This window comes from Xyrauchen texanus, chromosome 19 (genome assembly GCF_025860055.1).
Source record: "Xyrauchen texanus isolate HMW12.3.18 chromosome 19, RBS_HiC_50CHRs, whole genome shotgun sequence".
NCBI classification, from domain to species: domain Eukaryota; kingdom Metazoa; phylum Chordata; class Actinopteri; order Cypriniformes; family Catostomidae; genus Xyrauchen; species Xyrauchen texanus.
The window spans coordinates 28,889,078-28,911,666 of record NC_068294.1 but is presented as its reverse complement, the minus strand read 5'-3'; the positions used below and the strand labels follow the sequence as shown (position 1 = coordinate 28,911,666).

The following is a 22,589-nucleotide window of genomic DNA, read 5'->3' as shown; positions in this document are numbered from 1 at the left end:
CAGTGCATCTCGACTATTCTTCTTCCCTCAGTTTTCTGCCAAAGCCAACTGGAAACCTGGATATGTCTCAACATTAAGTCATGCAACGACTTCTCAGAAACAGAGGGAAGGATTTATCGAAGGAGTAAAGGTCTATAATAAATGTAGGGTTACTGCAGTCATAAAAAGGGGGAAGAAAGATTATGGGACACGCTACTGAGAATACTGCCGAATGGTAAAGGGAAATCATTGGTCATCATAACAAAGCGACATTGACTTTCCAGAGCTTCTCTTAGAAATGATCTCAGTATGAATAAAATGCTAAGTAATAATAGAGTTTATGCTGCCTCATTCATTTCATATTTGTTTCAAAACAAGGGCTACCTCACAATGTTTATTTCAACTAGATTCAGGCCTAGTAATGAGGGAGCTGTAAATGGATTCATACCGTATTGGACAACGTCACAAAGCCTCCCAGAGAACCGGAATCACACTGCCATCTAGAGGCCTTGCACCATTACACAACTCTCCCAACATCAAACCAAGTGCAGCCGTTGAATTGATGAGGAAGGTCTTATTTAGACTTATTTAGGACCTGCGGACAGTAATTTCTGGTTGAAATCCATTGTGGCCCTTGAACCAAAATGTATGTAATACCACTCAGTGATTACAGTACTATGGGAAAAATAACATTTTAAGGGGAACAAGGATATTATTTGGATTTTTGTTTTGTTTTTAATTCCGGACCTATTAAGTTATTCAAAAATACATACAAATGATATTCTTGAATAAACCTTAAATAAACCTGATATTCTTAAATGTTTCATTAAAAAAAAAAAAAAAGGTCTAATTAAAAGCTGAAATTTTGGAATAAAGAAATGTTTAAAATAATATGTTATTGTTTATTAAAATAAAATAAGAAATGAAATGATCTTATTTTAAAATAATAATATTTGAAAAACCTTTGTCCACGAAATCAAAGTGGTGGCATAACCAAGGTACATTTAACTATTCGGTTGTTATATGACAAAAGACATTAAACAGAGAAAAACCCTTTAGACCCTCTAAATATATATAGACACATTTTAAGTCAGAAGTTTACATACATCTTTGCCAAATACATTTAAACTCAGTTTTTCACAATTCCTGACATTTAATCATAGAAAACATTTCCTGTCTTACGTCAGTCAGGATCTCTATTTTATATTAAGAATATGAAATGTCAGAAAAATAGTAGAGAGAATTAATTATTTCAGCTTTTATTCATTTCATCACATTCCCAGTGGGTTGGATGTTTACATACACTTTGTTTGTATTTGGTAGCATTGCTGTCCCACAAACTTTCTATCGGATTGAGGTCAGGGCTTTGTGTTGGCCACTCAAATACCTTGACTTTGTTGTCCTTAAGCCATTTTGCCACAACTTTGGAAGAATGGTTGGGGTCATTGTCCATTTGGAAGACACATTTGCGACAAAGCTTTAACTTCATGACTGATGTTTTGAGATTTTCCTTCCTCATGATGCCATCTATTTTGTGAAGTGCACCAGTCACCCCTGCAGCAAAACACCCCCACAACACTGCATTTCATTGGCTCTGTACTTGTATTTTGCACAATGACAATAAAGTTGAATCTAACCTAAATCTAATCTAATCTAATGATGCTGCAACCCCCATGCTTCACGGTTGGGATGGTGTTCTTTGGCTTGCAAGCCTCACCCTTTTTCCTCCAAACATAACAATGGCCATTATGGCCAAACAGTAAATTTTTGTTTCATCAGACCAGAGGACATTTCTCCAAAAATTAAGATCTTTGTCCATATGTGCACTTGCAAACTATAGTCTGGCATTTATGGCAGTTTTGGAGCAGTGGTTTCTTCCTGGCTGGGCAGCCTTTCAGGTTGTCGATATAGAACGCGTTTTACTGTGGATATAGATACTTGTCTACCAGTTTCCTCAAAGCATTTACACAAGGTAATTTGATGTTGCTTTAGAATTGATTTACACTTTTCGCACCACACTGTGTTCATCTCTAGGAGACAGAATGCGTCTCCTTCCTGAGCGGTATGATGGCTGCGTGGTCCCATGGTGTTTATACTTGTATAATATTTTTTGTAGAGATGAACTTAGTACCTTCAGGCATTTGGAAATTGCAGCCAAGGATGAACCAGACTTGTGGAAGTCCACACTATTTTTCTGAGGCCTTTGCTGATTTCTTTTGATTTTCCCATGATGTCAAGCAAAGAGGCACAGAGTTTAAACAAAGGCCTTAAAACACATCCAAAGGTTCACTTGCAATTCAGTACACCTCCTATCAGAAGCTAAATGGCTAATTGTCTAAAGGCTTGACATTCTTTTCTGTATTTTTCCAAGCTGCTTAAAGGCACAGTTAACTTAGTGTATGTAAACTTCTGATCCACTGGAATTGTGATATAGACAATTAAAAGTGAAACTATCTGTCTGTAAACAATTGCTGTAAAAATTACTTGTATCTACAAAGTAGATAAAAAAACCACCTGCCTAATATTGTGTAGCCACCAAAACAGCTCTGACCCGTCGAGGCATTGACTCCACAAGACCTCTGAAAGTTTCCTGTGGTATCACGTTAGCAGCAGATCATTTAAGTCCTGTAAGTTGCAAGGTGGGGCCTCTGTGGATCAGATATGTTGGTCCAACACATCCCATAGATGCTCAATCTGATTGAGATCTGCGGAATTTGGAAGCCAAGTCAACACCTTGAACTATTTGTCATGTTCCACAAACCATTACTGAACAATTTTGCAGTGTGGCAGGGCACATTATCCTGCTGAATACATATATACTGCCATCAGGGAATACCGTTGACATAAGCGGTGTACGTGATCTGCAACAATCTTTAGATAGGTGATATGTATCAACAGTAACATCCACATGAAAGCCAGGACCTAAGGCTTCACAGCAGAACATTGCCCAGAGCATCACACTGCCTCCGCCAGCCTGCTTTCTTCCTATCCTGCTGCCATATCTTCCCCAGCTAAACGATCTAAAAGAAAACATGATTCATCACAACAGGCCACCTTCTTCCATTGATCCAGGTCCAGTTCAGATGCTCACGTTCCCATTGTTGGTGCTTTTCGTTGTGTTGACACCTGTGTTTTAAGCTACATTTTTAAAAAGACTTAATATTTCTCACCTTGGACATCCTTATTTGTTAATGACCCAATTATTATTTGTAAATTATTTAAACTGACCTCACCAAAAACAAGCTTTATTGAGAAGCTCAACAATTAAAACCTAAACATCACCAGGACCATCATAGGATTTATTATTTGAAAGTTTTTATTAACTTATAATACAAGATTGAGGGATCTATATATATATATATTTTTTTACATTTAATAATTTGTACCCAATTTCATAGCAGTGACAATGATTAACACTCTTGCAGTAAATGGCCATTCAAAAGACTGGAAACAGTTTCTGTTTTACAATAACTGCACCATCTTTCCAAACAAAAAAGAAGCTTCACACACTCACACACACTCACACACTCACACACTCACACACACTCACACACCAACGCACTTAACATTATCAGCCCATGTACCAATAAAATCAACTGTACTCAGACAAAATAAAAAGGACTTTTAGAACTCCATTATTAATAATATTAATTCTCTACATTCAAAAAGCCAAACAAAACAGACAGCAATAAAACACAATTTTATTTATTTTCTTCTAGCCCAGAGGGTAGTCCATTAGGGGTAACCCCTGCCAGCTTTCATCTTTACCTCAACTGCTGCAGCGTAGCACAATGGGTCAGTGAATCCATAGCGTTTACAATGGGGGCATTCTGGCCCAACCCTTCATTCCAGATATCTGATGATTCCCATATTCTATGCATCAGACAGAAGGGACGTCTCTCAGGACTCATGGTTAGCTGAGCATTAAGACAGAACATTAGCTGTGTCTAGATGATTGAGGATACAGATGACATCCTGACTTGGCAACACGATGATTTTGTGTCATTTTCACATGGGGTGTACACCCAGGGTTAGGAAACACTAGACTAGGGTCATGCACATCTGCTTTTGATTGGTCCTAGGACAAAGGCAAACAAATAGGTGGCCATGGAACACAGTCAAATTCACAAGCGCTCCATCGGTACAATGCAACAGACTGAGCTTCCTACTGGTGCTTGCGTTTATTACACTTCTCTCCATAAGCTCCTTCTGTTTGAGGCAGGGAGGGAGGATTAAGACTATCTCACACACACACACACACGATAAGGACCCGTGTTAAGTGCAATCAAAAGTCAGAGATTATGATGCATGTTAAGCTTGACTGAGTCCCACATGTGATGTCAAGTGAAAACTGACACTTCAGAAAAATGGGTCTTAGGAGAGCAGAAGGTCTCAAGTACAGGACATCCCCCAAAAATCTGATCAGACCTCTGTTTACATAATTTCCTTTCAATGATTCAGGTACTTTATATTACCACAGATTCATATTTTTAGAGAAGGTCTGTAAACAAATGGTGGTGATTTTACTATGCAACTTTGGCAACAAAACAAAATGAAAACAAGAAAACCAAGGCAAACATATCAGAACTGATCAATGAGCCCCCAGCAACTGTACAGAGAAAAAAACACTGAAGAAAAACCTAGTTGCACTCTCCCTGGAGCGCTTCTGTAATCAACCAGAATGCACATGGGTTGGTGAGCAGAGAGAGTGGAGGGGAGGAGGTGGTGGTGGGAGGTGGTGGGGAGGGTTTTTCTCTGTATTTTACAGCAGTAGACAGCAGCTGCTCTCTGTAGTCTTTTCTCTGTTCCTCTGGCCTGAGAGAAGAGACAAGCAAATACTGAGTGTCAACTAAGAATTGTCAACAAAAATGTAATCATAATGAAATAAAAGTTAGAAGAGTTTGAGGCAAAAGCAGTGACTATGATGTCTTTTGGCTTTGAAAATTGCTTCCTTTTTCCTTGAATGGCATGCTACATGTATGGTCTATAATTAATGAAGGTTGGTATGAAAGTCAACATGAAACGGCATTCAGAACCCATTTAACGTCCATAATGAGACATACTTTTAAAAGGATCGTTCACACAAAAATGAAGACTTTCTCAACTTCATGCTACCCCAGATATATATAACTTCAGCAGAAGGCATTTGAAGAAAAATAGAACAATATCTCAGCTCAGTTGGTCCTTATAATGCAAGTGGATGGTAACATGATTTTGAGCACAGACAATCAGCATTAACGCCATCCATACTACTCCAGTGGTTAAATGAATGTCTTATAAAGTGATATGATCTCTTTTGGTGTGAAAAAGATAAATATTGAACTACTTTGTAACTATAAATCATCGCTTCCGGTAAGCAGCAGTATGCGCACGCGTTCATGAGAGGGCTGAGGTCACACGGTCTTTCAAGCGATGGCATGGCAACGTTCCATTCATTGCAGCAGATGCTCTCTACCGCTGTTGGCATTGCCTGGCATTGTGTACATGTGCACCACCTCTCCTGAGCTCTCAGTCTCTCTGAAGCTTGATGTTGTGCTGCTGCTGGTCCAGCCTCCTCCATCTCCCTGAGCTCCTTGGCGAAGTACTTAAGTTCACATCACTTTATAAGACATTAATTTAACCACTGGAGTAGTATGGATGGTGTTAATGCTGATTGCTTTTTGGAGCATCAAAAATTACAATCCCACTTGCATTATAAAGACATACTGAGCAAAGATATTTTTCTTCAAATATGTTCTGCTAAAGAAAGGAAGTCATACAAAACTGGGATGGCATGAGGGTGAATAAATGATAAGAGAATTTTCATTTTTTTGGTGAACTATCCCTTTAAGTGAAATAGAATATTAAATAAAAGTCCCAGGATTCAATCAATCATTTTCAGATCTATTGTTATTTGTTATTATTGCAGTAACTTATCACGTTAACGTTAAACAGCATTAAAACTTAACTACTGGCAGAATTTAATAAAGACTGCTTTAACAACAACAGCAGCTTATAACAGCAGTTCTCAACCAAGGGGCCTTTTTGTTAAATCATGACGTTGTAAGGCTACAACGTAAACTACGTTTTTTTAATTTATTATAATTGATTTGAATTTAAGTTTATACAGTTTGTTTTTAAATCAAAGAATCAAGGTTTTGCATAAAAATATTAGCAAATGCTCTAGTTAGATACGTTGTGAATCCACCAAAGGCTGAATAAGGAAGACAAGAAAATTTTAACAGAGCTTGGCTTGATACAGCTCCAAATCTGATCAGCTGCAAGTGTATGCATGCTCCAAATGAAGTAACAGGTTAACAACATGGAGACTGATATAAAAGACACCAGTAATACTTCCAGAACAACTGTACAGTGTGATTGTAGCTCAACTTCGTCTATCATGCATGTATGTATATACCGGCTAAAGACTATATATAACTGGCTTTGGTGCTGTGCGAATGCTGATGAATCGTCTCCTTTGTTTTCTTTATATACCCATAATAAAGCGTTAGTTAGGTGACAGTTGCGGCCACTCCATATCAAATCATCTGGATAGGCTATAATTATGGGAGAATCAAACATCCACAGCTCCTTTTACCATGATTCAGACAGATCGCCAATTATTGCTTTGTGACGCGTTTCAAGATTACTGCATCTATTGCCAACAGTTGGTAATCATTCTGACAAACTTTGCTAGTTGTAATGATAAATTATTTCATATTGCTGCATTGCTCAGCGTGAACCGCTAGATTTTCATTTATTTTACATTACATTGTTAACAACTTCCTGTTTGGTGCACATTTTTTGTACATTTTTCTTGCACACTTAATAAAAATTACTTTGTTTTCTCTAGCCAAGTTGCCTTGCATTCCAATAAAGAAAATGTTATTTGAATCACATTGGAGTACATTTAAAGTTGAAAAATGTAATAATGAATCACCCATAAGTTTAAAAAGGAAAACAAGATTTTATTTTGTCAAATCGCCCAACATTAGTTCTCTCTGCCGAAAGTTGGTTCTAATTTGCATTAAGTAAAACCTTTCTTAACTTTGACTGACCTCTGTTTACAACTTGAAAAAATTTTCTCTGAGCTTTTACTCTACATATATTTGGTATGCAAGTGACACAGTATTTGTTGTATTCTACTTGAGACCTTGCCAACCTGTACGATTCTTTCACCATATGTTTGACCACACAGTTTCACAGTAAAATCATATTTCATAAGAAAACGGAACACTTCTAATTTGTCAGCAAATAAAAAATGCAATGCCTATATACATTTTATTGTCCAGGTTCTAAACTTTAAAACGACACCCATTTTTTTTCAAGCAAATTGTAACAAAACCACATTGACTGTGACAATGTTCATTCTAAGATTTCAAAGCTGTAAACTCTAACTGTTCTGAAATAAGAGAATGAATGAAGGCTAAAACAAAGCAAGACAATATATATGTTGCATATTCGGAAGATATCAAAGCGTGTATCCAGTCTCTTCATTCCAACTTAAATGCTGTTCCTGTTAGCTAGTTTCCAATTTAAGCTCACCTTGTCAAACAGGAAGTACAGAAGTGTTAGACCTTAATATTCTACTTTAGTTTTGACTGAATATTGTGACTGGATAAAGCTCAATGTTAGGCATCCTTTATGACTGTGCGTGTCCTGCATCCTAATAATACATGCAAAGAGTTTGGAAGATTAAAACCCCTGGAGTCAGTTGCGACCAGGTTGGAGCACCCCCAAAAACTGCTGTGCCCTTATCATTACCATGAGAAACAAGTGTATGGGAAAGCCAAGGACATTCATCTGTAAAGCAGTGGGAGCTTGCCAAAAGGAATGTATCAGGTCTTACCATGGGAGTTTGGCTCTGGCAGTGTCTCTCTGGCAACCAAGTGCATGACAGTTGTTCGGCCAGGGGGCAACTTCAAAGCTATTTAACAAAGAGGTGAATACTGATTATTAAAATTTCCACTGTGAATTCACAGCTTTATATCTTCAGCATATTTTAAAATCATCCCAAATAATTGTTCACATTAATGTGTAATAAAATCTAGTGCAAGGTAGAAAAAGAGAAGATGGAAGTCCCTTTCACACAGATCCTGGTATTAATCTAGGGCAAAGTTGTTCCGGCAACTGTCATGGGACAGCAAAATTTGTTCATTCCCACTGCCCCAGCTATTCTGTAATCTGTGCTCACATTTCACACACATCCTGGGACAATTGTAAAGACCAAAGTGACATCACGATGTGATGTCTAATGTAAAGCATCTTGAGTTTACTGATAACCATTTTTTCTCTCGAGAAGCCCGCTCTTTCATCGTCTTGTAAACAAAATAATTTGTGTATGGAACAACTAAACTGACGGTTAATTTAATCATCAGCTGTATCACTGGGCACCTAATGTCTTGGAAAATAGCAATAAATAAATGTTCTGTATTGCTATGTTCTTGCCCTTTGAGTTAAGAAAATAAATGTATGAACAAAGAGTTGGCCTGTCGTAAGGTTCCAAGCGTTGTGATGATTTAGTCACCCAAAGAGCTATATTGAATTATTACAAAACTGGAAAATGTGTACTGTATCTATTTGTGTTTCTTAAGCAAGGGGGTCTTTAGTCTACCTACCATATTTTCACTTTGCCTACATTCATCTTCGCAAATTCTGTGGAATGATGTTCACAGAGGTTGTAGGGGAGAGCGGGGCACAAACTCACACTTTTTGGTTTTCTTAAGTTTGTGTAAATACACTTGGGGTTTTAAGTATTTTCCTTTTTTACACATGTCTGGTACAAATATGTAGTCTTGTTTAATGAATACGGTGTGTATTTTTTTTCACCGACTGCATGGAGAAAAGGAAAATGTAACAGGTGCGGGGCACATTGTAACATGACCAGATTACAGTGTAAAATCCCCCACTAACAACTGTATTTGATATAATAAAAATAAGAAACTAAAATATGTGAATAAAAGTAATTGATTAACTTTGTCAAGTATAATAAAGCAGTAATTTAGACACTAGAAAATTAATACAAAACAAGCTCTCCACAGCTCTCCCCCACTTTTTTTTGAGTGCTTCCAGCAGATGGCGTCACTTTTATTCATCAAAATGTACAAACTGGGTAATCGTCATTATTATATTTAATTACACAAAGTATTCTTACATCGCAAACTTCAACCGCACCATATATAAGGAAATAAAGGTCTGACTTTCGTTGTGCGCAATGCCTTGAATGACAAATAAATGGCAACGTTTTATGACAGCCGCATGTTTTTTAAACCGTGGTACAACATGAAAATGTTGAATCTCTATTCTGCACACAAACTTGCTCCTTCGCATGATAAATACGTCATCACTACAACACACCCTTCATGGTATCGGCTCTGCTTTTGTTCACACAGACACATCCCGGGATTAAACCCGGGATAACATTTTGTGGCATTCTGGCACCAGCTTGTGTTCACACAGAAGGCTCCTCGGCATTGATCCCACCAATATCCCGGGACCAGAGCCCAGACAGGTCAGATGAATGAGGTCAGACAGAGAGAACTGTCAAAAAATAATGACAGTAACAGACATGTGGACAAGATCTAGTTCTCACCTCCTAACGTGACATTGCCATGTAGAAATCGGCCCTGGAAGATCAGCCTGAGTATGCTGGGACTGCTCACACTCTCCTCTTCCCATCCTGTAACAAAAGACATTACATTCACCACACAATAGGCATACATGATGCTTGAATTAAATGGTGCTTGACAATGGAAAAACAAATAGGTTGTGATCATGTTTGGCATGTGGCTAAGGTGTATGTTCAAATACAGCGTTCAAGTCATGTCGAAATGATTTCTGAGATATGCGCACATGAAAACAAGCACAAATTAACATGTTTACATAAATGCTACATGCTGATAACTTTCAAAAATGATATTTTTCAAAAAATCTGATAATGCACAAAAACTATGTTTGAGACTTGAAATCAGGTTAACCTCAGCTTTGATGTAAAAGATTGTGCTTGTAAATGCTCTCACTGTACTTTTTTCTTTAAACCCCTATCTTAATGCAGTCAGTAAAAATAATCATTGGCACAAGTTAGTCTTGATTAACCGTAATTGTGAATGTTGACTGTACAATTCAGTTTGTATGCGTTTTGTGTATTGTTGAAGAAAAGTTATAATACTAATACTGTCAGAAATACTTTTCATTAAGCTGGTTTATGAAGGGACAGGCTTGTGCGACCAAACTGATCAAATACAAAAAGCATCAATTACACACCTAATGTGCTTCTTTGCCCTTCGTTTGGTTGCAGGAGCATAAAAAATATATATATTTCTGCGCTGCCAGGAATAGCCCAATGTGTCGAATTTTTCTGACCAAAATCACTTGAACACACATTGAATGAATAGAAGACTTTGATCATGCAAGTACAAACTTCCCAGGACTTGAAACCAGCAATAGTACATCTCATCTAAACAACTATAACATAAAATATTAAACACAGTCAAGCCAAAATTAAGCAAGGTTTTTTTTAATCCCCTTTTTCTCCCAATTTGGAATGCCCAAATTCCACTATTTAGTAGGTCCTTGTGGTGGCGCGATTACTCAGCTGAATCCGGGTGGTGGAGGACAAGTTTAAGTTGCCCCTGCTTCTGAGACAGCCAATCCGCGCATCTTAGCACGTGGCTCGTCGTGCATGACACTGCGGAGATTTCACATGTGGAGGCTCATGCTACTCTCTGTAATCCACACACAACTTACCATATGCCCCATTGAGAACGAGAACCACTAAATTGCAACCACGAGGAGGTTACCCCATGTGAATCTACCCTCCCTAGCAACCGGGCCAATTTGGTTGCTTAGGAGACCTGGCTGGAGTTATTTTTGAACTCGAACTCGCAACTCCAGGGGTAGATGTCAGCGTCAATACTGAGATACCCAGGCCCTCAAATTAAGCAAGTTTAAGAGACTGGTTGTGTATAAATGATCAGACAAATCTAGGGCTTTCAATTTCCTTTACAAATAAAATAAGCTGAAGACTGGTGTGATCACTATACACATCAACAATCCTATTAAGATATTGAAGAAATAAAAAAGCACCAGTACAATCACTCAACCATACCTGCTGGCCAGTTTTCAAAGACATGGTGGGCAATGTCTGTGGCGGAGTCATTGGGAGAGAAAGTGAAATCCTGTGTCTTCCCACTCACAAGGATGAGCCTTAGATTCACCTGTAACAAATTAAATCATGAAGCTTTCAAGATCTCATGTCATTTCCACCGAAAAGTCCTTAATGACGCTTAAATCTGTGCTTACCTCACATGGCATGAGATGACATGCAGAGTCTCTTGCAAAAATGGGCATTCCTCCCTAATAAGATTTAAGTTCGGCTGAAACTAGCTGCTACTGTATTTAAAGGTTCCTGAGAAATGGTCACATCTCTTGTTTGGGTGGGTGGGGGTATGTGTTGCAGACTGGGGCAATGAGGAAGCGATAATGCGATACATTTACATGGACCATGCATAACACCTTGCAGAAAGGGGCTGCAATAGATTTGCTCTAAGCATGAATCCCTTTCAAAAGCAAAAGACAGACACGATGCCTATATAGTATGCATTAGGTTTGCACGAAAATTAGATTGCTCAAATTTTTCAATTATGATTATTTTGTTATTTCAGAATTGTTTTATTTCTGATAAATGTCATTCCACCTACTTTCCTTAAACAAATCATTGACACTGTTAGTCCTGCCCTGTTGCTGGTCATTAACAAATGTCTAGCTACTGGTTCCTTCCCAAACTGCCTGTGTCACCTTAGCTAAAATTTAAAAAAAAAAACCTTGATCCCTCCACTTTGTCTAATTTTCACCCAAGTTCTAATCTACCTTTTCTATCGAACATTCTAGAGAAAGTGGTATTGATTCAATTACAATCCTATTTGACTGTTAACGCTACATGACATTTTTCAATCTGGTTTTAAACCCTTACACAGTACTGAATCAGCTCATTTAGGAGTTTCAAATGATATTTTCACAGAGACTGATTCAGGGAAATCTATGGCTTTAGTCTTGTTAGACCTGAGTGCTGTGTTCGATGTGGTCATCCATGAGAACTTGTTGACTAACTTGGAGATAGCAGTGGGCCTTCGTGGTACTGTACTACAGTGGTTCCGTTCCTGAAAAAAAGGTGGTTCAGTGTTCGTATTGGCCATCACTCCTCCTCTAATATACCTCTCAAATGTGGAGTTCCTAAGGGATCAATCCTTGGTCCGGTGTTGTTCTCCCTGTATACGTTTCCTCTTGCTGTTATTTTTAATAAATACAGAGTTGCTTATTACTTATATGCTGATGACACTCAGATCTATCTTCCACTAAAACATAATGATAAATCAGCCTTACAACCTCTGTTGGATTGTCTACTAGTGTTCAAGCTAAGGCTTGCAAATAACTTCTTGAATCTAAATGAAGGTAAAACAGAATATATTTCATTCGGGCCTAAGGAAAATTGTTCTGCTGACCTCGACCTAGGTTCCCCATATAAAACACAATGCGGCAGAAACCTGGGTGTACAATTTGATCATTTAAAATTTTATAAAGAAATTAGTGTGGTTGTAAAGTCATGCTTCCATCATCTTCGCCTTCTCACAAAAGAAAAACCTTTTTTATCCACGCGCAACTTTCAAACTGTGATTCATGCTTTGGTAACATCTCGTTTAGATTATTGTAATTCTCTTTACTATGGTGTCTCTCAGTCTTCCCTCTCTCATCTGCAGATGGAACAAAATGCTGCTGCCAGACTTATCACGGGACTCGCAGGTACGAGTCAGTTACACCTATTCTTATTGCTTTGCACTGGCTTCCTGTCAAGTAGAGAATTGACTTAAAAATTTTACTTTTTGTTCACAAAGCACTACATAATTTGGCCCCTAAGTATCTCTGAAACTTGCTTCAGCCTTCCTTCTAGAACTGGTTTGGTTTACTCTCTTTGCCTAGATCTAGACAAAAAAAAACATGGTGATTGAGCATTTGTAGTCACTGGACCGAAACTATGGAATAGTCTACCTCTATATATTAGATTATCTCCCTCAATTTCAACTTTTAAATCTTCTCTAAAGACATATTTTTTCTCTTTAGCTTTCAATATTCTTTCAATAAGTTTTTATTTTCTTATAATAACCATTTTACCTTGTACAGCACTTTGGTCAACCATAGTTGTTTTTAAATGTGCTTTATAAATAAATATTGATTGATTATTTACACGGCTTAACATTTGGAAAAATACATGTATATTTTTGCCCGTGCTTTGATATCAATTCTGAAGAAAAAAAAAAGAAAAATACATTAAACAGCAGCTCTCCTGTTAAAGTGATAAAACTAAAAACTATTCAGTTCTTCCTTTTGACCAAAATTAAGTCATGTTTTACCCATGCTTTACGGCTAATATAAGAGTTACTCTGTAGGGGTGTTTGTACAAGAGTTCTTTTTACAGATCAGTTTTTACAGTGATTATTGCTGCAATATATAATAAATAGTAATACATTTCTGTAATAATTTAGCAGGGGGCTTTGCTATACAGTCCAAAGCCTTTATTTTGGTGAAAAACAAAATATGGCATGTTATTGTTTCTGCTGAAACAGCTTTGTGCTGCTCCTTCCTTTGAACAGATACATGTCTTTCCAGCAAGTCAGTACACTGGGCGCCATCTTTGGAACACTCTCGGGTAGCTATTTTTCTATGTAAATAAGCGGCATTCAAGAGCAGCTCCTACATACTTGAATGGGGAAAGACCAAAATCTCCAAAAGGGTTGGTCAAGATAACGATCAAATAACATCTTTCAAATTGGCAGAAAAATCTAGAATCATAAATTGTGCTTTATCTCAGATTGCACAAAAAAAACAAACGTAATTTTCCCAGCTTTTATAGCTAATGTGCATGCGTGTTCTCGAGATAATTGACAGGAAATGTCTGTATCTAAAAGGAGATTGGCTCTTTTACCTGTAAGGTGGGACTTCTTTTCTCCAACTCATTTTAAATAGTCTAAATGGTCTAATTAATCACTGACATAGCACAAGTGTTCCGTTAATAACACAGAGCACAAGATTGAATGTGTGTATCGAACACAGAACCACTCTGTTGAACCTCACTACAGATCAAAGTGGTGCACATCCGATACTAGTAAATATCTGTGGCTACACTGCATAAATGTCCTTAATTTTAAGGGTAAAATACTTTAAAAATGCTACAGTGAAAAAAATTTAATTGGTTAACGGGCAGGTCCCTCGAAATATACGGTAAAAAAAAAAATACATTTAATTTTACGGTAAAATATTAGATAAATTACCTTCTTTAGATGTAAAAAGTATGAATTTACCTTATATTAAACAGTAAAAAATTATATTATGTTTAATAAGAGTAAATTTACTTTTTACTGTAAATTATTAAATATTACGGTAAATAATAATAATAATAATAATAATAATAATAATAATAGGGCATTCCCAGAATTCCTTACGTTTCATTATATTTTATGGGAATAGTTACGTTTATTATTATTTTTAAAATCACTTACATTGGGGTGTTCTGTGTTGTATTTGAAGTAGTTTAGTTAATGTTTATTACATTATTTTAATTTCACATGTGTTACCCTGATGGTGTTTATTGTTTGTGTGAGTGACACTGAGCACTGTCTCAACATGTTTATTGGTCATTGCTCCTGCTATTGCCACTATTGATGACATTCATGTCATCATGTGCCTTTCTGTAATTACTACTGTGAGTAATACATTATAAAGTGAAAAGCAGTTTTTTACAGTTTCAGAAAGTATTAAGTTGATATCATCTAATAATATAAACAGTAATGAACTGCAAAATATACAGGTATCAGAATTACATCACGTAAAGCCAGAAGTGGTTACCATATTTTTTTTACGGTGCATTTCTGGCAACCACAGCTTAAAATGTCATTAATTGTGCAGCCCTAGTCTGTATTAATAACAGTACAAAGCTTTCTGCCTGTGGCCGTCATACATGGTTCATGGCTTATTTCATAGGCTACATCTAGCAAATAATTAGAATACATTTGACAGCATTCTCTTTAAAAACGAAGCAGCATGATAAGAAGGGAAAATGTTTTCCACCATATCAGCCTTAACAGTTCCCCAAAAATTAAATCAGACTAGGAATGTAGTATGCTCAAGTATGAGAGAACCATGAGTCTCTTGTTTAGATTTTTTCTTCCAGGTTTTAAACATAATTTCTCCTTTCATGGTTTTTCAATGACTGCAATTTTAACATTACATCACTTACACTCAGTGTGTAGAGCTTGGCTGAGGCTTAATGCTTTAGTTCAGAATCAAATGGAGAAAGAGGAGGGCGCAAGAAGCTGAGCAATTTGTTTTGGCATTGCTGTGTTTAAACCCACAAGCAACACAAAGAGCAGAAATGTAGGAAAACAAGCTTCGTGGTGACACTGCAACCAATCAGCGGACCACTCTACGGAAGACAAACTTTCAACATGTTTCTGAGAAAGTGGAAGCGAGAAAAGACACAAGATTCCCTTTCAAGCTCCTGAAAATATGCTAAAGGAGCTTATATTTTTAAGAAGCACATAAAACACAAAAAGAACATTCAAAGCCTAATATAAACATTTTGTGGAGCCAGCTCATCAGCTCGCAGTAGGGGTGCCAAGGCTTTCCTTCCATCGTGCTGTGACGGCAGTCCAGATCATGACCCAAATAATGCCAGCACTCAAACTTCTTGACAGGAAATGGTGACCTCTTACTGACATAAGTCAGTGTTCATTTCCTCAAATCATGCACCACCCAAAAGCTTTATAACTAAGGGCTGCCCAAAACCCTAACCCAGAGTTCCTCAACAGGGAGCCTACGGGCCACATCCGGCCCACGAGATACAAATGTTTGGCCCATGCTAAAGGCCAGTTCACACCAAATCCATGAAGATTATGCGAGTATAGACCTTCCAACAAAAGGTCTATACTCAGAGTGCGTAAAAAATAAAAATGATAAACAATTTCACCCCTGTACAGTGAACAGCTGTTGCTGTTCTACAAATAATTATATATGTAATCTCATGCCCGCACGATAGTCACATGCCCGTACCTTCAGCTGTTAAGAGATTGATATACTGAACGCTGTTAAAGCATTAATTTACCTAATTTGGCATATCTGTTTCATTATGACCTTTCCATGGTGTTGATGCATTCTAAGGAGTATATAATCTGTGGTTTTATGCGAGTGAGATGAGTTAAGAGCACTGTTACATATGTCCTATTTATATTTGAGAATATATTCCAAACGGACTCCCGAAGACGACTAATTTTTTTTTTAGAATGTCTGGATTAATGCCTGGATAATATAACACAAGGTAATGTGATAAAGACATGTGGAATTGTACAGTAAAAATTATGATGAGCTGGTTCCACAAAATGTTTATATTAGGCTTTGAATGTTCTTTTTGTGTTTTGTGTGCTTCTTAATTATGATAGCCTAATATAAAAAAAAAACATTGACTCATGATCTTCTCTATATTTAAATTATTGCAATAGTTTGCTATATTATCCATAAGAACAATAACAATATTAATGCTAATAGGTCTAATAATTGAATATGCAATTAGTGAAAGTGCAGGGAGCAGATCCCTTTTGGAAATGAGCAGGAACAATTGACTCGCATGGAGGACACGGATAATCCAGTTTGTTCATTTAAGTATTTTTTTTCTTCAGCAGGCAAAGTTGTGTTGTTGTGTGTTTCTGTATACAAACAAAATATTCATAATTATTTGAATAAATCAAACAGGCTACTAATAATGGAAAAAATACTAATATTTATGCGTGATTATAAATAATAAAAACAAGAATAGTAATAATAGCAGCAGCAGCACAAAACATTTGTCATTACATTGACGGCCATGGCCCTTGACCTTTTATTGTTGACAGAATTTGGCCCTTGGTGAAAACTAATTGGGGAACCCTGCCCTAACCATTTCTAAAATCAGGCTCCTTTGCTGAGTACATTTGTAATGTAGGGCACCCCACCCCCATTCAGACGCTCTTGAAAATATTCTGCTTTCACCTATAAGGAAGTGTAGCGAGAACAAAGGGGTCAACCCATGATGCATGACGTCATGCCAACAGACTGTTTACAAACACTAAGTCCCTGATAAAGTCATGGAAAGCCATTAACCCCTTTCCCTCCCTCCTAGTCAGATTTAGGGTGTTATCGACAAATCTATGAGGGGTAATGCAGATAAGGAGAGCATAACAAACAAACAAGCGCTCCCGGTTGCCCCACTTCTTAAACACTTGACAAATACAAAACATCAAATCTGTCTAAATGCCCCGGAATCAGCACGTAAACAACATGCAAGGCAGAAACCAGAAATAGTACCTTTAACATCCAACAAGAAATCTTAACTTCATCCTCAAATAAAAGCTAGGCTTACATTTATTACTTCTCTAATTGAAATGCATATTAGCACTAACAGGAACATGTTTAAACTGTTGTTTGGACTTCCCTGGTTCAATACCTGTTAAGCTCAATCAACAGCATTTGTGACAATATGTTAATTTACACAAATAATTATTTAGACTCGTCCCTCCTTTATTTAAAAAATACAAAATTGCAGTTGGCACTTCCGATAGAAGTGAATGTGGCCAGTTTATAAACATTAAAATTCACACAGTTTCAAAAGTATAGCCACAAGTAGTGTTGTCACGATACCAAAATTTCAGTTGTCACATCCCAGTAAAATAGCATGATTCTCAATACCAATTTCAATACCACAGAAAAAAGGTCATATGCAATTGAACACTCCTTTAGCCTACTAAAAATTTCAATTTCAACGTAAATAATAATAAAAAAAAAAGCACATTTCCTTTGAGTGTTTCTCAATTAATCAAACACTGCTGCATTTTTTTTTTTTTTTTTTTAAGTAGGACCCTATAAAATCAGTAAAATGTTTTACATTCTTTTACATTTTTTACCAAATTCCAAGTTTTCCTATGTTTTCTCTGAATTCCATATTTTACAGCTTAAGTCAATTTAATCATCAAAATGTGTCTAATAAAATTAATCCAAACTTCAATCAAATGAAATTAGAACATTTACTTTAACAAAACATTTTATTTATTTATTTATTTATTTATTTTTAATAAAAGTGCTTTAGTAAAGATATTCACAACATAATCTAAAACACAACATGGGTCTTATTTTGTCAAATAAAGTGCAGCATAACAGAGCATCACATTATAAATGAAAACATTGATGAAAACATCTATTCAGTAAAACAGCAATCTTGCTTGTGAGATATAGGTTCAACATAGTATTATTATTATTACTAATACATTTGACCTAACACTAGTAATATATTCAATTTGCAATCTCTTAAATTTCATGCATCAAGCTTTTATTTTGAATAAATTTTTTCATTTTGAGTCCAAGTGCAGTTTCACACTTCCGGATAAGATGTTGGTTATGTTACCCAGTGTGATTTATTAAAGCACAAAATGCTGCAATTTAATTATATAAATATATAGTCATAAACATATTAGATATAATATGCTAAACGCAATATCTTGTGAGGTTTTAGTGTTTGAAAACACAACTTTTCGATTTGTGTACCATACCACGTCAAGAGAGATCCGTATTGGAAGTCTAGGATATACTCACTGTGTCTAGGTCTCTGGAAGAGGTCATGATTGTGATCAGAGGTGGCGGGCAGCCAGGAATCGATGGGTGAACAGCAGTGTTTGGAGCACAAACCTTGGCACAAAGACTCTGTATTTGTCTTTTCCCTCTGGCCTTTCACTGCCTCGCACAGCCTAGTACCAAGTCAATCATTTAGAACATGTCACACAGATTTGTTTACCATCCACAGTTAAGTGGGCAACACTGTTAACTAACTAGCAATTAACTTCAGGCAATTATTACTTGCAAACTTAAACAAATTGCTAAACAAAAATGCAACAATATTACACTATTAAATAGGTGAGATGATTACAATATATTCCAGACACGCCTATAAACTTTTATACTCACCTAGCTTGTAAATAATTAGCAAGCAAGCTAACGGCTAGCTGGAAAAATGTTATACAGGTCATCTGATCTGATTTAACCAATTAATTCTAATTATTTCAGAACAAATGATTGAATCAGATAGACCACCCAGGGTGTCTAAAACCTTTATAAATACCTAAGGTAATTAAACAAATAGACTGTGGCTTAACAGTGTAGATATCTAATGTGTAAGTAAACACAACAGGAGCAAACATCACATACCTTTGCTCTGCTTGACTGGCAGCCAAATGGGTGACAGTATTACTGGCTTACCATTATATTATTTTTGAGCGAATCCGTGTTAGAAAACATGTAATCAACCAGCTCTGCATGAGAACCAGCATCCAAAACCCAAACAAGAAAAGTCTGCCTGTCAAAGAAACATCAATACGAAGATGCACATACCATAAAAAAAAAACAGACAGTAGTGTTCAGTTTATAACGCGAGAGGTGTGAAAACAGACAGCCAGTGCGCGCGATCGCTGGCCTCGAGCTGGAATTATTTCTGACTGCGGCAAAAATAAAGAGGAAATGCAGGCGAGTACATATCGCCGAGAATGTGAAAAACGACAGCTTTGATGAAGCTATCTGATCGAGAGGAATCGTTTGATCATCCACGGCTTTACTCGTTCATTAACCGATGTTCATCGTTCTATCTGATCAGATGCACTTATAAATCAGTATCAGTCAGCGTTCCGAGCAGATTAATGGCTGAGAATTTAAAGACACCGGAAGTAAGCTGGCCATATATGAAGGAAACGAAGCACGATGGCCCTATGGGATTTGTAGTTGAATGGTAGGTCTCCATTTTGATCGCACCTTGGAGGGCAGTCATTTCACATGCTGTGTAAAGTAATGTAGATATATATTTTTTTTTGCTTGTCCCCTTTCTATACTCGTACCCAAGCACATATTATTAATTAAAGAACAATATATGGACACAACCCTGTCAATATCCACACTTGAATTGCAATATAATTCAATATGTATAATTTATTTATTAAATGTTACTAATTTAGTAAAACATTTTTGTAAATTACTAGCTAGTTCTATAATTATTTATTTACAAAAGTCTACTGTGAAAATAAATAAATAAATAATTAAGATCCACCAAAATAAGATGCTACAAAATTAACTTAACAGGAATTTACCTTTTAATTCAGATGTAGTAGTCTCATTCTGTGAATATTCAGAAGAGCCCTACATTTAAATATCTTCGTACATTCATGAAAAAAAGAGTTAAACTCTTTTGTTGTATTGATAACAACGAAGCAAATAATAAAGGCACATCAAGTAGGCTATATACAAAGGAAAATATGCACATGAAAATTAACAATTAGTTTATAATACATACAGTAAACACTGATGTCTGTTCCATAACAATACATAGTAGCAATACATAGAAATATATTATAGCAAAAGTGGGGAAAGTCTAGGCTAGGCTAGTCAGAGCAGTGAGCCATGTAAACAACAATTCTGGCAATATTATTCCTATTCATTATGTTTTCTAAGGTAAGAAGGTGCATATGTTCAAAGTTAATACTACTGATTCTGACTAAACCTCAACTTTGTAATAGACATGATTTTCAGTACATTGGAACAAATGGTTCCTTCTAAATTACACAACAGCAGTAGCATTGTGTAAACATTAACTGTAAAACAGGGAAATGCTTTTGAATCACATGCCTGCAGCAAATGGAAATGACTTTTTGTAAGACATTCTGTACATAAAACTCTGTGTAGTGTTGTAAAGAGGCATACACCCTTCTGGTTCAATATTCATGTCATAAAAAATACAATTTACTGGCAAATACACAAGCCTTAACCACTGAAGTCACAGAATGTTCAGTAATCTCGGCCTTCAAATATACTTTTTCCCTTAAACAAAAAAAGCATTTATATAGCAATGTTTTTACAAAAACATTCTGAAAACAGCATAAACTGTGTAATCTTAAAATGATCCAGAAGAAGAGCCACCCGAGGGACTCTCTTTAAAAAAAAACAACCCAAAAAAAAAAACAGCAAAAGACACGTCTTTTTCATGAGCACCATACTAACACACTACCTGCATGTTCTTTCCTTGCTATATGTACTGCTCTAAGCTATGTGACAATTGTATTATAGCACTTATTATATTGTTGCCCCTTTTGTTGGATGAATCACTTCTATTGTTCTCCTCATTTGTAAGTCGCTTTGGATAAAAGCTTCTGCTAAATGAATAAAGGCAAATGTAAGATGGAATAGAAATGTTGCATAAGAGCCCTTGACAAAATAAAAAATATCACTTCGTTCATCACCCAAGTAATAAATATAAGATCCCTTTAGGTAATGTTTGATTTTACATTAAAGCACATTTAAGACAAGGTTAATTTCCTTTTTTACAATTCTCAAATCTACATCTCAAATAAGAACATCTAATTAGAGAAAAAAAAATATTATTATAAACAACATTTTAGAATGACCTAAACATATAAAACATTTCTCCCCAATGGTACATAAATATATCCATACATACACAAAAATATACCATACATACAAAAATAATATTATTTTACAAACTGAAAACTACTGATAGAATCCTTGGTAGTTCATGACTTTGGCCATCATATCAAGTTTAAAAAATCATGTTCAAGACATTATGATTTCAAAACAAAATAAAGCACATGGTATTTCAATAAATACATTCACTGATTCTTGAGATAAGGGACAAAATATGTTTTAAATTTGAGTTTTAATTTTTTAATAATAAGTAAATTTTAAATTCATATATTTATAGACAAAAGTCTCAGCTAGCGAACCATGCAAGGGAACAGGTTTTATAAAAATGCTTTGTTCTGAAAATTGACATTTATTCACTTTATAACTTGCAACTTACTTTAATTTCAGTCAACACCATCAGACACACTTAAAACATGCTATTTTAATTTGATTCACCCAATAAGAGTATTAAGTCTTTAATCGTCTAATATTAGTGTTTAGTAAAGGAGTTAAGTGAAAAAATACATTCTATAATATTTTTTTTCTGTTTTCACACAAATTTGAAATTAGGACGGAGGTGACAAAATTGAAAATGAACCATGTGAACCACTGAAGCGTTTAGTTTTTTCCTCAGTTGAAGCTGCCACTATATCCTAAACTAAAATTCCAAAATTATTCCACAAGTCTTAACAGAAATTATCACAATGTGATGATGGTGTTGACATGTTGAAGCTGTGACAGCAGAGACTTAAACATTGTTTTTCTGAAATATACACTGTAAAAATATAAATAGACAGTGTGTCCTACTGTTGCATCTACCCAGAGCAGGACTTGGAATAGGGGCACTCAGACTTACAGCTGACCATTAGGCCTACATTGTCTGATTAATTCAGGATTATAAAAATAAATGTTTTGATGCAAAGTGAAGACACAACTTTGATATGCAGTTTTATTTATGGAAAATATAATAAAAATGTTACTTTATGTATTATTTGACATCTTACAGATTTGTATCTTTAATTTTCTATATATATATATATATATATATATATATATATATATATATATATATATATATATATATATATATGTATGAA

The 22,589-nt window shown here is 35.9% G+C and overlaps 1 protein-coding gene across 1 annotated transcript; it reads right to left on the bottom strand.

The window, feature by feature from the left end:
• Positions 1–3,277: 3,277 nt before the first annotated feature.
• LOC127659705 (ubiquitin-like protein 3) lies at positions 3,278–19,732 on the bottom strand. The gene is made up of 6 exons (XM_052149648.1): positions 19,237–19,732; positions 18,628–18,779; positions 11,066–11,174; positions 9,551–9,637; positions 7,808–7,885; positions 3,278–4,794 (listed from the first exon to the last, which is right to left on the bottom strand). The coding sequence occupies exons 2-6, from the start codon at positions 18,652–18,654 to the stop codon at positions 4,742–4,744; spliced, it is 354 nt and encodes a 117-aa protein (XP_052005608.1). The 5' UTR covers positions 18,655–18,779; positions 19,237–19,732; the 3' UTR covers positions 3,278–4,741.
• Between the last annotated feature and the right edge of the window lie 2,857 nt (positions 19,733–22,589).